This window comes from Emydura macquarii, unplaced genomic scaffold (genome assembly GCF_026122565.2).
Source record: "Emydura macquarii macquarii isolate MOO-44397 ecotype Brisbane River unplaced genomic scaffold, CSIRO-AGI_Emac_v2 contig_1363, whole genome shotgun sequence".
NCBI classification, from domain to species: Eukaryota; Metazoa; Chordata; order Testudines; family Chelidae; genus Emydura; species Emydura macquarii.
Window position 1 is genome coordinate 20,920,701 of NW_027131500.1, and position 22,375 is coordinate 20,943,075.

General features: G+C 41.2%; 1 protein-coding gene across 5 annotated transcripts in view; it reads left to right on the forward strand.

Moving 5' to 3' along the window:
* FBXW7 (F-box and WD repeat domain containing 7) overlaps positions 1 to 22,375 on the forward strand; it is a 297,846-nt gene that overhangs the window by 273,438 nt on the left and 2,033 nt on the right. For 4 of the 5 annotated variants that reach the window (XM_067551889.1, XM_067551890.1, XM_067551894.1 and 1 more), the window contains 6 exons: positions 635 to 758; positions 5,157 to 5,293; positions 8,042 to 8,155; positions 10,292 to 10,473; positions 11,726 to 11,951; positions 20,875 to 21,085. In XM_067551889.1, the coding sequence (XP_067407990.1) occupies positions 635 to 758; positions 5,157 to 5,293; positions 8,042 to 8,155; positions 10,292 to 10,473; positions 11,726 to 11,951; positions 20,875 to 21,085 (994 nt within the window). Of the gene's footprint in view, positions 1 to 634; positions 759 to 5,156; positions 5,294 to 8,041; positions 8,156 to 10,291; positions 10,474 to 11,725; positions 11,952 to 13,227; positions 13,953 to 20,874; positions 21,086 to 22,375 lie in introns of those variants that run through there. The other variant, XM_067551892.1, reaches the window with a different exon arrangement.

Genomic DNA, 22,375 nt, shown 5'->3' on the forward strand with positions numbered 1-22,375 from the left:
TGGCACAAACTGTTTCTATCACAGAAACTTACTTTGTACATTTACTAAGGAATCACAAAACTGTGTCTCTGCCATTTGTTTAGCTTGGCGTTCTGTGTACATACCTTGTTGTGCATTTTTAATTAGACTTCAGTTTTTACTGCTTGCTAACTTTCATTTAGGAAGCATTTTTTTTCCACTGGTCCTGCAAATAGCTACTGTTCTTTGCACTGTCAAATCCACTTCTCACAATAACCTTGCTTTGATATGAATATTAGTTATATTATAATGTTTTGTTATTAATATCACAAACTAATCATCTCTATAATTAGTTTCTGTTAATTGTTAAAATTTGCATAACTTAGTTTTATTATATAGGTCTGTCACATAATAGTCAATGGTTCCACCTGACACCTAGTTTCTTTTAAAGAAAATGTTTCCCAGGTGATATTCTTGCATGGATCAAGATACTATTAAAACTATTTTGTCTAGCCGTACTTTAAATGCTCCTATTGGAATGTAGTGTAGATTTCTAATACTTCTAGATCTGTTTGATATTTCAGTTTATTGTTTTAATACATCTGTTTTGACTCTCTGCATCTTGGTTTCTATATTGTGTGAATATGAGAGAGTTTAAACTCCTACCTCTTTACAGCTGGCACTATATGTGCTTTCATTCCTGGAACCCAAGGACCTTTTGCAGGCAGCACAGACATGCCGTTACTGGAGAATTCTGGCTGAGGATAACCTTCTGTGGAGAGAGAAATGCAAGGAGGAGGGTAAGGCTCAGGAAAAATGCTAATGTGGTGAAAGCATTCTGTGAAGCAGATATGGGTGTTTATCTTCATTTATGTAAGAAGCTTAAAATTTTGAGAAGGGAATTCTGTTGAGTGTAAATTTGTTACTGATGCTTGACCTGTGTAACAGGTATCTTTAAATGTTTTCTATCTCTGCTTCAATGTGATAGAATATTCACATTTAACTGATTATATGTAGTATAGAGATATATATATGCTGTATCCTTTTGGTACAGTATCTATACTGTAAAATGATTTTTTGCACTTTAGAGTTAATTTTCATATACGCTATTGCAGAACACTACAGTTATGGGGAAAATAGAAAGAATTCTTTAAAGAGTTTGGATACAGTGACTCATACAAACAAAGGGAAAGTGACGTACAGTTGAGAGCAAAAAGAGCTGAATTGTGAAATTGGTAAAGATATAAGTAAGTATTCTTCCAGTAACAAGGAGAGAATAGAATGATGTAGCATTGAGGTAGAAGGGAGGTCAGTGTGGTCTAGTGCCAGCTGTAGGATAAATGAAGAGGGAGATTTCAAGCTTAGACTTGAAGAAAAGTTGTAATTTAATAGTACAGATAGAGGCAGAGGATCCATAAACAAAAGAGGGTGCAGCCTGCACTGGTGTAGCAAGGATCTCTACCTGTAAAGAGCCAAAAAGGGTAGGATTTGGGAAGAGCATTGTAAAATACGCAAGATAATAGACTTGTATCGGTTCAGAAAGAAAACAACAAGACCTTGGAGAGTTTGGGCAACATGTAGATCTATTTTTACATGCATGAATAGGCAAGCAATGTAGTGATGAGCACATGGATGTGGTCCTTGAGTCGTGGTCCAATCTAAGCGTCAATATGCTCCGTGCACCTGAGACTGGAAGCTTTCTGCTAGCAGTGTCCACTGGTCTGTGCTTGCCACCCCTCATTTCTTCATGCTTCAAACCAAAGTCATGAGGGGTGACATGGACCGACTGCTTCAGTTTAGGGTCAAGGGTTCCCCCACTCAACCAAAGCTCCCCGCTATACGGGGTCCCTAGTTATGTCCAGGATCCAGGGTTTCAAGAATTGGAAAAAAAAAGCCCCGGCTTTTTCCAGTCAGTGATGACGATGATGACAAACACCTCTCCTGTCTCAAAGAAGCTTATGTCCTCTCCAAATGCAGCATCTGCTTGTTCTTTCCCAGCTGAACCTGTCAAGTCCATGATTAGAGGCCCTGAAGATTCCTAGTGGACTGTATAATGAGGCCCCAGTCCAGTCCTTCCTGAACCCATTTGGTGGCTGCCTAGCTTTGGCATCTCATAACATCAGATAGATGTGTTCTGGAGAGAGAATCACCACTGACTTCACAGTAGAGTTCCTTCCCTCTCCTCTCTAAAGCTCTCCTCCCCGTCCTCAAGAGGATTCTCAGACAAGAAGTATACCACCTACTCAGTTAGGGAGCCACAGAACTGGTACCTGTTCAGCACAGGAGAAAAGGATTTTACTCAGGTATTTTCTCATCCCCAAGAGGAAGGGAGGCTGATGCTAGCTGTCAGACAGCTGTACGACTTTATCTGCCTTCTGAGATTCAGAACGATCACCCTGGCCTCTATAATCCCCTCACTGAACAAGGGCAACCAGTTCACAACTCACAATTTAAAGTACGGTTATTTCCACATAGACATCTGTCCTGCACACAGGAGATTCCTGACATTCACTGAGTGGTTGGACCACTACCAATACAGAATGCTCCCCTTCAGCCTCTTTTCTGCACTGAAGGTATACACAAAAGTGCTATTGCTAGTGACAGCCCATCTCCACTGACAGGGTTCATCAGTGTTCCCCTACCTTCATGACTTCTTACTCATGGAAAATCTCAACAGGATGTTTGGGAAAATGGATAGTCCCTACTCAGTCTCCAAATGAAAGTAGAAAAGTCAGTTTTAGTTCCCACACTGACTACAGACTTCATTGGGGCAACCTTAAATTCAACCAGTGCCAAGGCATCGCTACCTCAGGACAGATTTCTGTTGAATGAAAGATCTCATCACGCGGCATCAACAGAGCCCTCAGATGACAGTTAAAACTTGTCTCATCTTCCTAGATTACATGGCCTCATGCACCTACATGACACCCTTTTGAGACTTCACCGCCAATGCCTACAAGCCAAACAAGCAGTCTGGACAAACTGGCCTCACTCTCCCACAGAGCTCGGGTTTCTCTCTCCTGAGAAGTGTGAGAGTCTGTGTAGGTGTCCCTTCCCCAGCCACAAAGAGATTGATCACAAACACTTCCCTATCAGAATGGATAGCCCAGCTGGATAAGCATGTGGCACAAAGTATCTGGACCCACCAAGAATCCCATCTACACATAAAGCTTCTAGAGCTGTGTGCAATGCACAAAACCTGCAAAGAATTTCTACCATTTGAGTCATAGAGCTTAAGACCAAAAGGGACCACCAGATCATCTAGTCTGACTTCCTGTATCTTACAGGCCATCAACATTGCTTTATATGATCTTCTACAGGCACAAAGTTTTCTTAAGATTACACCCCAAATTCATCCGCAGAATAATCTCAAAATTTCATCTAAATCAGGTCTTATACTTACCTGATTTCTACCCAAGCTACCTGCCACTAGAGAGAACATAACTCTGCATTCTGGGTGTCTCTAGAGCCATGGCATTCTACTTGCAAAGGACAAAACCCCTTTCAGAAATCTCTTAAAATGTTTGTCTTCTTCGTGAACAGATGAAGGAGAAGTCATACCTTCACAGAGGGGCTCAAAATGGATTTTGGGCTGCATGCTGCTGTGTTATGAGTTAATGGACACCCTTCTCCCTCAGGGAGTGAAGGCCCACTCCATCAGACCCCATGCTGTGTCAGTAGTTTCATTTTGAGACATCCCTGTTCAGCAGATCTGTAAAGCAGCAACAGGAGGCTTTGATCAAGCCTCTGCAAAATATTACATGCTGGTGCAACCGTCTATAGCAGACACATCCTTTGGCAGAGCAGTCCTTCAATCTGTAGTATAGAAAGGGTTCTTTCACAGCCTCCTCCCGAGTTAATATAGCTTGCGAGTCATCAGCGTGGAATACGTATACGGACTCTCACTCAAAAAAGAAAAAAGGGTTGCTTACTTTATACAGTAACTGGAGTTCTTAGATATGTGTGGTCCCTATCTGCATTCCACTATCTGCCCTCCTTTCCTTCTGCTGTGGAGCCTTATCCTATGGTCATTTACAGTAGCAAAGGAACTGATGAGGCGGTAGGTCCATGGTCATCACTTATGCCCTCAGTTCAGAGCACAAGCAGGTAAGGGGTGGATCAACAGACACTGCTAGCAAATTCTTTTGATGTCAGGCACATAGAGTATTTGCAAATCTGGAGTGGAATACAGATAGGGACCACATGTCTCAAAGAACTCCCCTAATTGTACAAAATAAGTAACCTTTATTTCTTCCTTACTTGTCAAAGTGACATGAGTAGAGTGTTCTGGCACTGGACCTCGGAGACACATACACAGACACCCATCCGTCCCTGAAATTTAGTGAGTAGGGCCTTTGGAGAAATCAATAAAAGGGCACTAAAATAGACTAACGTATGACTCAACTTGTAATTTTTAAAAGTGCCTAAGGTGTGCCCAAATCCTGTTGGAGTAGGAGTTGTTTCTTATCCCGTTAACCTCCTTTGACAATCCCCACCTTAAAGCTTTCACTGAAGACAGAGCCAAAATAAAGATATATTCTTGTATTGTTCTTATGATGGTAACATTGAGAAAAGGAAAATGTAAGAGTGGGGGTTCAAGAATGATTCTGTAACTTTTTAGGCTTGGAATTGATTGAGTGATGGAAGGAATGAGCATAGGAGAGAGGACTCTTTGCCCAGAAAACGTATTTCAGATTTTGAACTACTCAGTAATCTGAAAGTACAATTTAATCAAGACTAGCAAATATCAGTACTAGACAATGATTTGAGAAAGATAGAGAAGTGGAAGTCATCCATGTATTGGCAATGACCAAGATTGAATCTAATAATGAGATGAACCAGAGGGAGAAGATGTATAGAGAAGGCAAGTGGACCAGACAGAAACAAAAGGTATTCATTAGTAGAAAAGATGAAGCAAAGCTGCAAAGCCTTCAGCCAAAATATGGAAAAGGACCAGTTATATAATAGTGGTAGTTTAAAGAAAAGGAAAGATCTAAAATAGGGAGGGGGGGCAGGCTGACATCACTGATGCAAAGGACAACAAATGAGGTTGGAACAGTATTTTGTGAGAAGGTGATTATATCAACATAATATATGAAGTCAATGGTAGCTTTAAAAATGTGGGGATGAAGAGAGGTTGTTTGATGTTTGGTGGAATTGACAAGATTTTCTCTTTCTGATTTTTAAATTCACTTTAGGGATTGATGAACCATTGCATATCAAGAGAAGGAAAGTAATAAAACCAGGATTCATACACAGTCCATGGAAAAGTGCTTATATCAGACAGCACAGAATTGATACTAACTGGCGGCGAGGAGAACTTAAATCTCCTAAGGTAACCATTTCTGAACTATGTACATGTCAAGAATTAAGAAGGATCAACCTATCTGTTGCTAGTTTTGTTTTAAACAAACCAAATCATTTCTGACATCCAAAAATCTGTTAAAATAACTTGAAAAGAGGATGTTAAGCCCCTTTGTGCCCATTTTTTCTAAATTTAAAAATAATTAAATCAGACAGTCATGTATATTTTATAGTACAGACATTTATGTATGTTTCTACGTATTCTGTTTTAAGCAAGTGAAAACTTCTGAGCAACTGTAAAGGGGAACACTCACTGCCAGGCCGCTTAGTGGTTGGGCGGGGATGTGGCAGGTTGACTTCCTCAGTTGTTGCCCTTCTCCACTCCTCCGTCTTTGTGACACAGCCCTGCAGTCAGGTCAGAGTTTCAAGTCTACACCTTTTGAGGTACATATATATAAAGAGTCCAATAATGGGGAGTTCTTCAGGACCAGTGAGGTATTCAGGGCTTCCCCTTGGGTTAGGGTTTTGTGGTCTAGGGTCTTCAGGGTCTTCCCCCAACTAGTTTCCCTGCCAAGTTGTCCCTCTAAGGCAGTAGTTCCCAACCTTAGGGTCATGACCCCATTTGGGGTTGTAACAATAAAAAATGGGGTCGCAAATACGCTCAACAGCTCCTGGCCAGGAGCACTGGGCACCACAGGTCGGGGCTCCGGCCCGCTCAGGGCAGCAGTAGCGCCGGTCCGGCTGGGTCACAGGCAGGTGGCCTCACTCCTCTCCTTTCATTTTGTGTCCTCCCCACCCGTGTGCCCTCCCCACCATGGTGAGTCCTGGGTGTGTCGCGACACCCAGCAGTGCCCGGCTCAGGGCAGCGGCCCTGGAATTGGGGGAGGCACTGCTGGGGACTGGGACAGGAGGGAGGCATGGTGGGGGAAGCAGGAGAGATGGGGGTGTCACAGTGCTGGGTGTGGGGCTGCCTGGGGCAGGAGAGATGGGGAAGGGGTGTGGTCACAACAATGTGGATGGGGCCTAAGTGAGATAAATGAAGACAATTACTGCAAGGCACTAAAGAGGTGCAGCACAACAAAACTTGCAGCCCAGCGGATAAGGTGGTTTTAAGTCATTTTGTATCCTCCTGTGTCTGGGTTGATCTGGGAGCCCAGAGCCACCCATGGCAAAACTGAGACAGCACCGGGGAACAGCTACATTACAGCAGTCTGTTGCTGGATACCTATACGTAGCAGCAGTGCCCAGAATCTCTGCAGTGTGCCCCCTTCCCACACTTTTAAATCTCAGTTTAGCAACCATGAATACTAGGGTTGTTTAACAGTATGACCACACAGTAAATATAATCCACAGTTAAAGCAAAACTAATAAATGTCAGATAAATGGAGTTATTTTAGGCTTTGTATTCAGTGTTGTATTTTTTATTTTAAAAAAATGTTAAAATGATTTCAAATGTTTTAAATGAAAAATATAAATACCATGAGCATTGCAATGCCCTGACTTGTCTGCTGGGGTCGCCAAAAATTTTCAGTGTTTAAATGGGGTCACACTGAGTAAAAGGTTGGTAAGGCAGCTAAATTGTTTCATTTCTGTCTGATAACATTAGCAGGGTATGCACACATTTTAATGATATTGATGCTAAATTATATTCTCTGAGTGTGCTTTATTTATGCAATAATGTAACAGTCATATCATCAAGCCTGATTGTGTCTCTGGCTGCCCCTTATACATAAAGAACAGCCAGAGACTAACACCGTTCTTTTTAGAGAAATTTTTGTTTTGTTTTGTTTTTTAGTTTTTGTATAGTAATCAAGAAAACTAAAGAAACAAAACAATAAAGAAGTTAGTTAAAAACATGAAAAAATCTCCTGCTATTTGAGTATTTGGCTGCAGCTTGGCAACAGCTCTGTACCTTTTGTTATATCATGCCATGCTGGATTATTAAAATGGCAGCCCCAGACATTACCAGCTTCCCATTTCATATCAATAGACATTTTGAAAAGTGTTCAGATATTTTAAAATAGTAAATTCCTTGTTAAACTTGCATGTTCTGATGTAATTGATTTTTACTGTACTGTAGTAAAAAATAACTATTGCAGTTTTCCATAATCAAAAACTGAAAATGCCATTTTTGAAAAATGACATTCAAATCACAAACATGGAAATACACATTTTCTTCACATTAAACCAAACTAACCTTTGTTTCTTCTTAACTGATAAAGATTTCTATAGTTCTTATTTTGGATAATATCTGGTATCTAGTGGATGAGGAGGAGTGAGGAGGTTAAAAAAATAAGTGCACATTAAGATTTGTTCATGAAAATAAAAAAAATGCACTGGATAACAGAAGCAAATTTCTTGTTCATAAGTAAAATGTTTGAAAATATTTTCCAAGAAATTATTCTCATGCTTTTAAAGATGATTTTATTTTAACTTTTTTTAAATTATTTTTTAGAATAAAGCGGTCTATCCAATGTGTTATCCTAATTTTAGCAATATCTATCGCAATTACTTTAGAAGAAGGGTAAAAATAGTGTTAATGCACCTGGTCAGCTATGCAATACTATACCATGGATGAAATTTTATATCAAGGAAATGTCTTCCTGACTCCAGCTAGTGGTAAAATAGATCTGAAGCATGAGGACTGATGACCGTTAAATTTTTTAACCAAGTTACAGTTACTTATACACCATTCCAACTTGCAGATTCTGATTTTATTTTCTGTTACCTTCTAATCTTTTGGCTCACATTGCAATATATATATGTTCTCTATTGTCAGGTTCTCAAAGGTCACGATGATCATGTGATCACATGTCTACAATTCTGTGGTAACCGAATAGTCAGTGGTTCTGATGACAACACATTAAAAGTTTGGTCAGCAGTTACAGGCAAGGTAAGCTGGTAATTGCTGTTAAACTACAAGTAAAATGGACCATTGGTATAGTAGTAGCAAGTTTAAAAGTGTGTTACTAGTTTATTCTGGTTCCTAAAACATCTTATGTTTTTGCCTTTATTGCTGTCTGGTGCAAGACAAAGATAGAATATTTGGACAATCTTTCTCTACGCAGAATCATGTCTACTTTATGAAAGTCACCTTGATGTGAAATTATGATGCTGTTCATGTTACCATTGGCATATATCCTTGTTCTCTTGGCAGCTGCTCTATTCTTGTGGAGTCATTTTTGACATTGATTACAGAGAATTTAGACACATACTACTTTATCTTCTGTATAGGTTAATTCATCCTGATTCTACCCACATGGATCTTTTTTCTGGCTAATGTTTGTGGTTTCCACATTTATTTTTATGGTTTTTAAGTTACTCAATTTTTTTTTATTCACTATAAATAACCTTAGACTAGACTGTTTATTTCTCTTGGTAGAATACTCTATTGTTTGAACAATTTCAACAGCCCAAATGTTGGTAGTGCCAAGTTTAAGATATAAAAGATATCCGCATTGTAATGCTAGTCTTAGACGTATTTGAAAGGTTTTAGTTTCTATCTTTGCATGTCTAGAAGTGCCTTGACTGGATTGTAACTACTACCTTGGGGAAGAATAAAATAAAACATGGTATGCAGCCACACCCATTGTGTGAACTAGGCTTCCTTTCATTAAGCCTAGTTCATGAAAGAAACCATGGTACAATTTTAGCATTCTTTTATCTAAAAGGATAGGACGGAGTTATTCTTTAGTGAAAAATATTTGTTTTGTACATTCTTCTGACTCAAAAATATTATGTGCCACTGAATATATTAAATGGAACATAACAGGATGACTTGACAGTAGTTTTAAGTTGTCAGTAACTTCTTGTTTTAATTATTAAATATCTTTATATGAGGGATGTTTACCCCAAACCTTAAAGAATATTAAGTGTTGCATCCAACATGGAGGAAATTTATATTTGAGCTCATCCTGGCTGATAAATAGGAATTGATCACAGAATGAAAAATGTAATGGTTGCTCATATGCAAGTGACCCTGACTTGATCATATTTGTTATGTACAAACAGAATAAAGTCCACACCAGTAAAATATATACTTCCTGCTTTAAAGGAGCCAATTTCACAAAATGAAAACAATTCCAAGCCAAAACACCTGGGAAAGAATTTAAACAGAAAAATGTGAATAACTGGGAACTGTTTAAGAACATTTTACTTGATCCCCAAAAGCCACAATCAAGAAAAAAGGCAACACTAGTTAAAAAAAGAAACTGGCTTAGAGGGGAAATGAAAGTAGTTATTAATATATATATATATATATATAAAGAATAATAAATGGAAAAGGGGAAGTTTGTATCAATTAATTATAAATTAGAAGCTAGCAATTGTAAAAAATTGATAAGGAAAATAAAGGGACACAAGGAGAAGTCTTTGGCAAGTGGAGTTAAGGATGATAAGCAGTTGTTTAAGTACATTAGGAAGAATAGGAATCCTAACAGTGGTATTGTTTGATGGAAATGGTAGAACTGTCAATAAAACAGAAAAGCCAAAGTGTTCAATGAATATCTGTTCTATATTTGGGGGAAAACAGTTGATGATGAAATACTTTCCATTCCAGCAATAACTCAGGAGGATGTTAAAAAATATCAAATAAAATTAGACATTCTTTAAATCAGCAGGTCCAGATAACTTGCATCCAAGAGTTTTAAAAGATTTGGTCAAGGAGCAGTCTGGATGGCTAATGCTGATTTTCAATAAGTCTTGGAACACTGGAAAAAAGCTAGTATTATGCCAGTATTAAAAAACTGTCCCCATGCCCCATTGAGGGTAATTAACCATTGGAAAGAACTTACCAAGTGTTATAGTGCATTCTCCATTACTGACTGGAAAGATTTATATCAAGATTGGATGTTTTTGTAAGAGATACTCTAGTTCAAACAGAAATTAATTCAGAGAATTCCTATGGCCTGTGTTACGTAAAAGTTCAAACTAGATGATCACAGTGATCTGGTATGGCCTCCTAATCTATGAACTGATTACATTTATTTCACCTTCTTCCAATATACTAACTATACAAAATATTTTTCAGTGTTTACGAACACTAGTTGGACATACAGGTGGAGTCTGGTCATCACAAATGAGGGACAATATCATTATTAGTGGATCTACAGACCGAACACTTAAAGTATGGAACGCGGAGACTGGAGAATGTATACATACGTTATATGGACATACCTCTACTGTGCGTTGTATGCATCTCCATGAAAAAAGGTAAATATTTACCTAACGTTAGATCCCTTTATTCCCTTTCTTTGTGATTTTTTTAAAAGAAAATGTACCTAAAATTTCATTAAGTAGTCCTAGAACAGTAAAAGTTCCTGCAATATAAAACAGCTACAATATACAGTAAAAATAGTACTAAAATTAAATTATACAATTAATATGAAGGAAGATGAAAGGAAGATCTAGAAGAGGAGCTGATTGCAAGAAGAAAAGGTCTAAAAAAATTAACCAAAGCAGAATAAGACACACACTTCTCCATATACAGTCAAATAGTTTCTTCAAAAGTTGTTTCAGTTATTGATGTGATCCATTCTGCTATGCTATGCACAATCCTTGTTTTTAACTTATTTTTATCCATTTTGTTCTAAACCTTTACCTATTTTAAAGATTATCTTTTAAAAAAATGTTTTTGGACTTGAATATATTTTATTTAAATTTTTTACACTGTCATTTGATTTCAATAGTAGTGTATCGATTCAGGAAACATTGGCTGAGATGCTGTAGTTATTTGTTAAAAGCTTTGCATTGATATGTAGTTGTGTCTAGAATGTTGTCTTGCTTATTCATCCCTTCTTTTCCTTCTAAAGAAAACTAAAGTTTCTCTGTCCAAATAGTTAATGAAACTACAGTAATCTTCATGACTATTTATGGTTCCAGTCTCAGTAGATATAAAACATTCTAAACTGATATTTACTGTACAAATCAAGTGACATAAATGTTGCATTAATGAAGAAAAGCCTCCAAAGACGGTTTTAAAAAAAAAATTACTGGGGTAAATTTAGTGCTCATTAAAGCAAGATTCATGTTACTGGCTTGAACCAAGCATATGTAAAAGCAGGTAGTATGTAATCTTTCTCACACAGCTGTCCCAATTCACTTCAGTCTTGACCTGCAATATCTTGTTATTCAAGTCTGGGTCTCTCCTTTGGAATACTGACTGCCAATCACATCAAATAGTTTGGTTCTGTGATGATGAACACGATGGGAAAACCAATATGCTTTAACTTTCAACCTGAATAGAATATGAAGCCAAGACAGCTCTTCAGAGGCAGGAGGACTAGTCTCCAGGCCATGTAGGCTTCCAGAGAAATAAGTTCAGTTTAATTGCTTTATGCACAAAAAATGTTGTTGATTATATTTATATTATATATGTATATTATATTTTATTGCTTTAGTATACGTAATACAAATAAAGTAGAAGTTTATATGCTAAGTGCAGTTTTTGTTTGTGTTTCCCCAGAGTTGTCAGTGGGTCTCGAGATGCCACGCTGAGAGTTTGGGACATAGAGACAGGCCAGTGTTTACATGTTCTGATGGGTCATGTAGCTGCAGTCCGGTGTGTTCAGTATGATGGCAGGAGGGTTGTTAGTGGAGCATATGATTTTATGGTCAAAGTATGGGATCCAGAGACTGAAACCTGTCTACACACACTGCAAGGGCATACTAATAGAGTCTATTCATTACAGGTAAGCAATTTGAATCTAGTGCTTTAGATTCCCTTGGATAGGCCACCTTAATTGTTAAACTGCTAAAATTGTGGGTGCTTGCTTATGCAATCTTAGAAAATACATAGAATTTAGGTTACCCTCATCCTACATCCCTCCTTCCATCTTCTTGTTACATTGTGTTCTAATTTAGAATGTAAGTTTTTCAAGACAGAGACAGTGGGAGCCCAAATACTGGTTTGGGTCTCTGGGAGTTACCAAGTACAAATTTCAGTGTTCCTGTTTTTCTTAGCTCTTCAGTTGCTGATGAGCTAAGCCATGCTAAGTTAACCAAAAAGTAATGTCCCTTTGATAATCTGAAAGTTCATGTATTATAGTATTCTAGAATTTTAATATTAGAGAAGGAACTTAGTGCTAAGGCATATGGAGTAGAGCTAGACTAGTTCTGTGTGTGCTGAAATAGTAGACCTTTCATGTGGAATATTTTGCAGCCATGAGAAAATGACTTCCTCCCCAAAAAACTCTAGTATTGATCTTTAAAATTAAACCAGAACTTGACTCTCCTATTACAAACTAAGGACAAAGCACTTACTTAGTAAATAAATGCTGAAAAGACATATGGACAGAAAGGAGAGAGAGAGAGCTGTGTCTGGTATTTACAAAAGACAAGCAACTTTTGACAGCTTTGTATGATAGAATTTTTCCTTACTCTGATGTTGGAAAGATTTTATATGTCCTCTAGAAATGTATTGAACCATAAGGGTTAGCTTGCATGTTGTCCCTTTTAGTATAATTGTTGGGATGTGGACTAGGAGCTCTTCACGGATTATTATAAAAGGAAAACAGTGGTTTACATTTTTGTGTGTGTGTATAATTGCTTCATTTAGTTGCAAAATTGTAAATTGCCAATAGGATTGGATTTAGGATTTTAATGACCATAAACAAATGGCTCCACGTCTACATTTGGAAGGTTTTGTTGTTGTAGCTGTACCAGTACAGTAAAGTATACCAGCAAAGCATTCCTAGCATGGATACTAGCCGCCATATTTTATTCCAGCCACACCTCCACCCCCACTCCAACAAAAGCACAGGTATACCAGCAGAAGTGCAGTTTTGCCATAATAACTGAGTCTACACTAGGGGCTTTTGCCAGCACAGCTATGTTGGTCACAAATCACATCTCATCACAACCTCCACCAACATAGCTATGCAGTAGTAAAAGTTTGTAGTTAGAGACTTGTTGTGGATCTCCCTTTATCTTTTTATCTACACTGAACATCATCCTATCTCTCTGCAGAGCTGAAACACAACTTCCAGAGTCTGGGATTCATTTTGTGCTATAGCCTGTTGGCACCACAGTCATACAGGACAGCAGATGGAGAACTGAGAATGGCACTCTGGCTGGTGAATTGGGGGGAGGAGGGGTATGGTGCCTAACCCTCTACAGTTACAAAGGCCTAAGGCTAATACTGATTAAACTTCTTTTAAAAATTGGTAAATATAATTAAAAACAAGAAATCGCACCTGTATGTCTGCTGGCCTGGTTTGTGGCACAGGAAGTGTGGTTCAGTAATTGAGAGACTAGAGGATTTCATAACTCATTTTTAGCATAAGATGTGTGTTTATTAAAAAACAAGTGTTTCTTAACGTTGGGCCAGACAAAGAGAGTGAGAATGACCCTACAGAGATTAGGACTGGAATGTGGGAGATCCATGTTCATGTCCCTATTCCAATGACTATTTATACAAAATAGGACAGTTTCCGCAGCAAAGATTGAGAGAACCCCATCTCAAACTATCCCAAAGTCCCACAGTTAGGACATTCTTTTAAAATATGAGAGACATGGGCTCAAATCCCTGCTCCAAATCAGGCAGAAGGATAGATCTCCCACATCGTGGCTGAGCACTGTAACCAGTGGGCTAAGGTTATAAGGGAGGTGGCACTATCATCTTCTGGTAATAGGCACCTAACTGTCTCTGTGCATTGTATTGGGAGTCTGGATACCTAGGTCTGGGCTGTAGATTCCATTAGGCAGCAGAGTGCCTAGTGTAGTTAAGCATTGCAATGCTGAGCTTATATCCCTTTTGTGAACCTAGCCCATAGATGATAATGGACTGGACTTCCTGCTAGGAAGCACAAGAAAAATGATAGTCCTTACAGAAAGACATAAGAACCATTAAATTATAAAGCATTACAATAGAGATATGTTTTTTAAATTTTCAAAAAGGTTTACATTCATATTCTTTCTTAGTTTAGCTTGCTTCAGGTACAGTATATGCTGCCTGATCACCACCACTGGCTCTTGGTTTTGGCTGACAAAGTATTATTCACTTTTTGTTCTGTTACTATGGTGATGAGGATAGATCTAAAATTCTAGATAGATGTTACATAGAGTGAAACTGTTGATTGTAATGAAATGCAATATTTCACAAAAGTTTTTGGATGAGGAGGTTGACACTTATGGTAGAAGATCCTTTAAAACTCTGCAGTTGGCTTGAAATATCAGAATATCCTCAACTATTTTCTGTTCTGTTTGACCCTCTTAGTATTACACATAGCTAAAAATTCAAGCAAAGTAGAGTGTCTATCAGAATGTACTTTTCTCCTTAATCAAGATTAAGATTTGTAGGTATTTAACTGCAGAACTCCATAGGCCTTGGCTACACTGGGAGATTATACTGACGGCCTAGCATTAACCACATGCACCTGATGCTACGTTAAACATAAGTCTTTATCTGCACTGAATTTAAAGTTGTATTTAACATTGTTAGTTAACATATGTTCTTCTTCGAGTGCTTGCTCATGTCCATTCCAGTGTAGGTGTATGCACGTTGTGTGCACCGTTGCCAGAAGCTTTTCCCCCAGTGATATCAGCCGGATCAACTCTGGTGCCCCCTGGAGTGGTGCCTTCATGGTGCGATATATAGGGAACTGCCGCCCCCTCAGTTCCTTCTTTCTGTTAAGTGGTGGTTGCAGTCTTGCTTTGAAAGTTCTCTCCTCAGTGGTTTACCTGTAAATAATTGTAAATAGAATGTTAGTTGTCATTTAGATAGTCATTAGTGTTAGTTAGAATAGAATAGAACTGCTTGAAGGGCCTTGGGGAAGGACATGTCCCTACTAAGTGCCGCATCTGCAACAACTTCAGGCCAAGGAGCAAGATGGCAGACTAAAATTCCTCCTAAGGAAGGCAGCCCTTCATCCCACATCTAAATGTCAGCTGGATTCAGCACCCTCTACTTCCTCATTCAGAGCACCCTGGCCTCAGTAAGAGCACCAGTGCAAGGCAGGTTCCCCAGCACCAACTGCTGCTCAGCACAACACTCTTCTCCAGCACTGAGAAAATCTGTACCGACGGAAGGGCACTGTTTGCCATCGCTGGTGCCCCACAAGAAGATGAAAAGATTGGACCAGGGACACTCCCCGACAAAGAAGACTTAATGGGTGAGATCCGTGCCAGACCATCTGTGGTCAGGTACCTCTCAGCCAGCACCAGTGGCTCCGGCTTGGCACAAAGAGCCATTGAGTCCAGTACATATGGACACCCCTACAAAGGTGAATCACACAGGAGATTTGACCTTGGCACTTCCAACAACGCCAGAGGCATATGAGGCAGCAATGAATTTGTTAAACATCCCAGTGCCTCTGCCTCCCCAGGGCTCTGGGGAATGACCCAGACATTGCACCAGACCTGACTGTGCTGAGGCAGGTTCCCATCGTGGGGAAATCTGCAGCAATGGCAAGGCACTGACCCCCCCCTCCCGGAAGGCATCCAAGGGCTTGACGCCATGGTCCCAATCAAGGTCACAGTCCCGGCCCTGATCAAGAACCCGGCCCCCATTGCAATCACTGCATCAATCAGTGACGGTACCAACTGCGATCTGGGCACTGCTCTGCAGCCCAACATCAGTCCTCGCCTTGACACCGATCATCATCATGGCACCGAGATCCATCACAGCACTGCTCTTCATCGAGACACCACCCACCATCGCAGCACCACTCAGCTTCACAGCCCTGGAGTGTGGCACCAAGGGACACAGCACCCCCCTGGTCTCCCAGGAGTGGGTCCTCGGACACCAGATCTCCAGCAGGGTCCTACAGGAGCAGGCACCATGTGAATCAGGAGCACAGACCATTCCACCATCGTGACAGATGTGAGCTATACAGGAGATTTGATCCTGGCACCTCCAACAACACCAGAGACATATGAGACAGCAAGGAGTTTAACCCTCCCAGCGCCTCTGCCTCCCCTCATCGGCAGATGCCACCTCATGCCTTCCCAGTCTCCTTGGTGGGACAATCCCAGTCGATACCATCGGAAGGGAGAGCACCTCCACCTTCCCCAACGGAAAGGGACTCGGTTGTGGGGGCAGAGGCCCTGGTCCCCCAGGACACACAAATAGGCGATACATCAGTCCCCCAGAAAGGGCAAGACCCTGAGACAGCCCAGGCCATCTCATCCTTCTCCCTGGACAAGGCAGCAGTGGACACTGTCATAGAGCCAGTGCAGGACAGTTACAGGTGCAACAAGTACTCCTGCGAAGGATGGCCCAAAACCCTGGACAATATAGAGATGGAGGATATAGAGGAGTCATCCTGAGCACTGGTAGACATCCAGGCATCCTCAGATCAGGCAAGGGTAGCCTTACCGTTGAATGAGTCAATCTCACAGCCCATTAAGATGCAGTGGGAAACACCCACCTCCATCCAACCCACAGCAAGAGCGGGTCAAAAGAAAATACTTCATACCTTCGAAGGGGTATGAATATCTATATACACACCTGCCACCTGGTTCCCTGGTCATCACCATGGCCAGTGAAAGAGAGAAGCAGGGGAAACAAGGGCCATCACCAAAGGTGAAAGATGCCAAGAAGCTGGATTTGCTAGGGAGAAAAATTTATTCCAGAAGGGGCCTTCAGCTAAGAATTGCAAACCACCAACCCCTCATTAAGTCAATAAGCCTTTAATTAATGGGTGGCAATGTCAAAATTCAAAGAACTCCTGCCGGCAGAGTCCAGGCTGGAGTTTGGCACGCTGATTGATGAAGGCAGGGCCATAACCAAGGCATCGCTTAAGGCAGCCTTGGACGCTGCAAATACGGCAGCTCATGCCATGGCAACAGCAATCATAATGAGACGTAGTTTGTGTCTGCAATCGTCGGGCCTACTCCATGAAGTCCAGCAGATGGTGCAGGCCCTACCGTTTGAAGGTCAATCCCTTTTCTTGGATCAGACAGATGCACAACTCCATAGCCTGAAAGACTCGTGCGCAACTCTAATATCGCTAGGCCTCCATACTCTGGAGCCATCTAGAAAACATTTTAAGCCTCAACCTGTAGGCCAGTTCTACCCGCCACAATACCAACACAGGCCCAATTTTGGCAGGCAGCAGAACAAGGGGTTTAGGAGGAGGCAAACCCACAACTCCTCATCAGCCTCTACATTTGCGCCTGAGAGAGAACCATCAGGGCCCAGACAGAACTTTTGAAGATATGCCCAAGGCTGGCGCACCAGCCAACAACATGGATCCTATCCCTATGTTTGGGGACCGCTTGCCCCATTTTTACTGTGCCTGGGCCAGCATCACCTCAGCCCAATGGGTACTCCGCCCAGTAAAAGTGGGGTGTATTCTCCAGTTCAACTCCCTTCCTCCCACTCCCCATCCCTTTTTAGGGACCCTTCTCACAAGAGACTTCTATCACAGGAAGTGCAGTCACTCCTAAGGGTGGGAGCTGTGGAAGAGGTCCCAGCAAGCTTAAGAGGCACGAGCTTTTATTCTTGTTACTTCCTGATTCTGAAGTCCAATAGGGCCCTCAGGCCTATGATGGACCTGCGAAACCTCAACAGGTTCATGAAGAAGCTGAAGTTCCGCGTGGTCTCCCTCTCATCAATCATCCTTTCTTTGGATCCAGGGGACTGGTATGCTGCCCTCAATTTGAAGGATGCATACTTCCCCATAAGCATCTTTTAAACCACAGGAAATACCTACATTTCATAAAAGGCCACCGCTTCTACCAGTTCACAGTGCTACTCTTCAGCCTGTTGACAGCTCCAAGGGTTTTACAAAATGCATGTCGGTGGTGGCTTTCCTCAGAAAAGTGGGAGTTCAGGTGAACCTGAACCTGGCTTATCAGGGGACAGTCCAAGGAGCTGGTGGAAGAGCATGTGAGGTTCATTTGGTCCATTTTCAGATACTTGGGCCTCCTGATAAACGAATGGAAGTCAACATTTGTACTAAACCAGAGGACAGAGTTTATAGAAGCTGTGCTCGATTCAACTTGAACCTGGGCCTCCCTTCCAGAGTCGGTTCAGGGCTATAGAAATACTCGTGCTCAGTCTGAGGACATATACTACTGCCATGGCAAGAACCTGTCTGAAACTCTTGGGCCACATGGCTTCTTGCACCTATGTGGTACAACATGCCCGTCTCAGGCTGAGACCCCTTCAAACTTGGCTGGCATAGGTGTATGTACCAAGCTGTCACTCACTGGACAAGGTAGTGATAATGCTGCCTATGATGATTCGCTTCTGCCAATGGTGGTTGGACCCAGTCATGGTATGTAAAGGGGGTCCCCTTTACAAGGCCCAGCTTGTCAATGTGACTGTCACCGACACCTCAGATGAGTTTTGAGTGGTTCCAAGTGCACTCCCCAACCCAGAAGGTTGGTGCTCAGTGGAGGAACTGACCTTCCATATCAACACCAGAGAGTTATGGCAGTACATCTGGCCTGTCAGACATTCCAGCCCACCCTACAAGGGAAGTGCATCTCTGTATTCACAGATAATACTACCGCGATGTTCTACATAAACAAGCGAGGGGCTCATTCTTCACCCTTATGCCAGGAAGCACTGAACCTGTGGGAGATTTGCATAGACCGGTCTATTCACCTGGAAGCCTTCTACCTGCCAGATTCCCAAAACACCCTGGTAGATCATATAAGCAGATCCTTTGTCAGTCGTCATGAATAGATCATTTACCCGGATGTTCTGAATGTTGTTTTCCAGAAGTGGGGATTTCCCCAGGTGGACCTGTTCATGATCAAGCTCAACTAGAAATATCCTCAGTTTTGCTCATACCTAGGTCATGGCCAAAGCTCTTTCACTGATGCTTTCTTCCTGCCCTGTGGGGGGAAGCTGCTGTATACCTTCCCCCCTACACCGCTGATTCATATGGTGTTACTCAAAGCCAGAAGGGACAAAGCCCAGATAATTCTCAAAGCCCCAGCATGGCCACACCAACATTGGTTCACAACACTGATGAACCTTTTGCTGGAGAAGCCAGTCAGCCTGCCATTACTCCCAGACCTGATTTCTCAGGAGCACGGCTGCTTACGTCACCCAAACCTCGTGTCCCTCCACCTGATGGCATGGAGGCTCTGTGACTGAGGAGTTGAAACAAGTGTGCTCGATGGATGTACAATCTGTCCTTATGGGTAGTAGGAAACAATCAACCAGGTTGTCATACCTGGCAAAAATGGAAAAGGTTCACACTATGATCAGCACGGAGGGGTTTCCCGCCAGATGAAATGCCTCTACCACTTATTCTAGACTACCTACTCCAACTAAAGATGGAAGGTCTCGTGGTTTCATCCATAAGGGTTTACCTGACTGTGATCTCAGTCCTCAGTGAATGACTGTTCGGTTTTTTTCTAACCCAGTCTGTTCACGGTTCCTGAAGGTGCTAGAACACCTGCACCCACAAGTACGACAACTGTTGCCGCCGTGGGATCTCAAATTAGCGTTCTCAAAACTCCTGGTTCCCCCATTTCAGCCAATGGCAACATGCTCCTTGTTTTACCTGTCATGGAAGGTGGTCGTCTTGGTGGCTGTCACTTCGGCCAAGAGGGTCTAAGATTTGGGCCCTCACGTCCGAACCACCATACAGAGTCTTCTTTAAGGACAAGGTACAGCTTCAACCACATCCATCTTTCCTCCCAAAGTTGATCTCCAATGGTTCCACAATGCCCAGGACATGTTTCTCCCAGTATTTCACCCAAAGCCTCATGCTTCCAGAGAAGAGCAAAGGCTCCATTCTTTGGATGTCAGATGTGCACTTCTACATAGAGAGGACCAGGTCATTCCAGAAGACTACCCAACTCTTTCTTGCCATTGCAGATAGGATGAGAGGTGACCCAGTCTCTACTCAGAGGATCTCCTTGTGGATCACATCTTGCAGCCGAATGTACTACAATCTGGCAAAGGGGCCACTTCCATGGTTGACAGCACACTCTACAAGGTCACAAGCTTCATCGGCTGCCTTTGTGGTGCAGGTCCCAATTCTTGATATCTGTAAAGCGGCAATCTGGTCATCTATACATACATTCTCCTCTCACTATGCACTCACACAGCAAGCAACAAATGATGCAGCTTTTGACCAAGCAGTCTTCCAGAGAGGGTGCAACAAAACTCTAATCCCACCTCCTAATTTATGGCGCAGGAATCACTTATATTGGAATAGACATGAGCAAGCACTCAAAGAAGAAAAGACGGTTATTATCCTTTCTTTAACTGTTGTTCTTCAAGATGTGTTGCTCATGTCCATTCCAAATACCTGCCCACCTACCCCTCTGTTCGAGTTGCCAGCAAGAAGGAACTGAAGGGGGCGGTGAGGCAGAAGTTCCCTATATTCTGCACCATGAAGGCGCCACTCCAGGGGGCACCAGAGACGACCTGGACAATACCACTGGGGGAAAACTTCTAGCAATGGTGCACGCAGCATGCATACACTTACATGGGAATGGACACATCTCAAGTAACAAGAGTTACGGAAAGGTTAGTAACCATCTTTTCTATCATAATATAATTTCTTAGTGTAGGGTGGCATAGTGCATACTGTCTTATTATGTGAAAGTCTGAATTAAATGCAAGTAGCATGCTTAATACATTTTTTCAGTGTTAATGCTAAGAGTGTAATACAGTTGAATGTAATGTATCTGCCTATTTTGTAGTTTGATGGTATCCATGTAGTGAGTGGATCTCTTGACACTTCAATCCGAGTCTGGGATGTGGAGACGGGAAACTGCATTCACACACTAACCGGCCACCAGTCATTAACAAGTGGAATGGAACTCAAGGACAATATTCTTGTGTCTGGGAATGCAGATTCAACAGTCAAAATCTGGGATATCAAAACAGGACAATGTTTACAGACATTGCAAGGTGAGCTTATGCTATCCAAATATAAACACATTCATTCAAAATACTAAAAGGCTGGTGCAAGATTAGTGCATGTCAGTCCAAAATTTAACAGTTGCTTCAGCGCTGAGTGCTGCTGAAATAGTTAACTTAATATAAAAGTACTTGTTCATATCTGTTAAATCTGAGCATTTCTACTTCCCATATATTGCTAGAGGACAAAATTAGCGGTGGGGTGATTGTTTCAATTTTAAATCAAGTCAAGCTGTGTTTTAAATGTACAGTCTTGTTTAATGCACCATTCAGAAAGAGGAAGAAAAGATTCTATATAAAACCAGTCAGCATTTAAAAATAAAAAATATTCAAGAAAAATAACTGCAGATCATTTACAGCTCAAAAGTTGTCTGTGGTGACAACTGTACTATCTTTTGTATTTGGTGAAACTATCTTCCTGTGAATTAAATAAATCTTTCTTTTTATAATATAATCTATTAATATTATTTGCCTCTTATGGAAAGGCAGCTGTTCTGATAGAAATTTGCTGTCTGTCTATTAGACTAATAAACCACAAAAATATGTAGGAAATAGCATCTCAAAACAGCCAGTCGACTTAGTTATTTAGGTCACTTGGACATTTCAAAGCCTCCAGACTAATTGGGTTAGGAGGCAGTGAACGCTGTCTGTTACAATAAATCAAGAAAAATGAATGGAAAACATTTTCTCTATTTAAGAAGGAAAAAGAGACAGATGCTAGTTTTCATTTGACTGTTGCTGTGTACATGTACACACACTCACTTTTATTTTCCTAAGCAGGTCTTTTGTAATATCTTTCCATGACTTCTGCCTGCAAGCCCTGCTTCTGGAAGAGAACCCATTTCACAAAAAAGCAGCCTCCACTGTTTAACCATACTTAATTACTGGACAAAACAAGCTCTGACCTTTAAAGGACAATTACTATGGAATGGTTTAAGGGGAAAAAGGCATGAAAAGAAAAATAGAGTTTTGTTATTTGAGTTAATATTTAACTGTGACTTCATATTGGAGTTTTCTTCTGTGGAGTTCTGTTACATCCCACCAGAAGGGATTTTAAATTAGACTAACGCTTTGGCAACAGCACCATTTCCTGCCATCAAGTTTTAGCAATGACCTTGGAACCAGCCCCACCCTTTCTTCCCACAGGAACTGCGAGTAATAGTTAGCTATTCTGCGATCATTTCCTTCTACACGGTAAGTTCATTCCGATGAATCTCAGATGAGACTACACACTTGCTCCACTATTTGTTATAGTAATAACAGACAACTGTGAGGACAGGG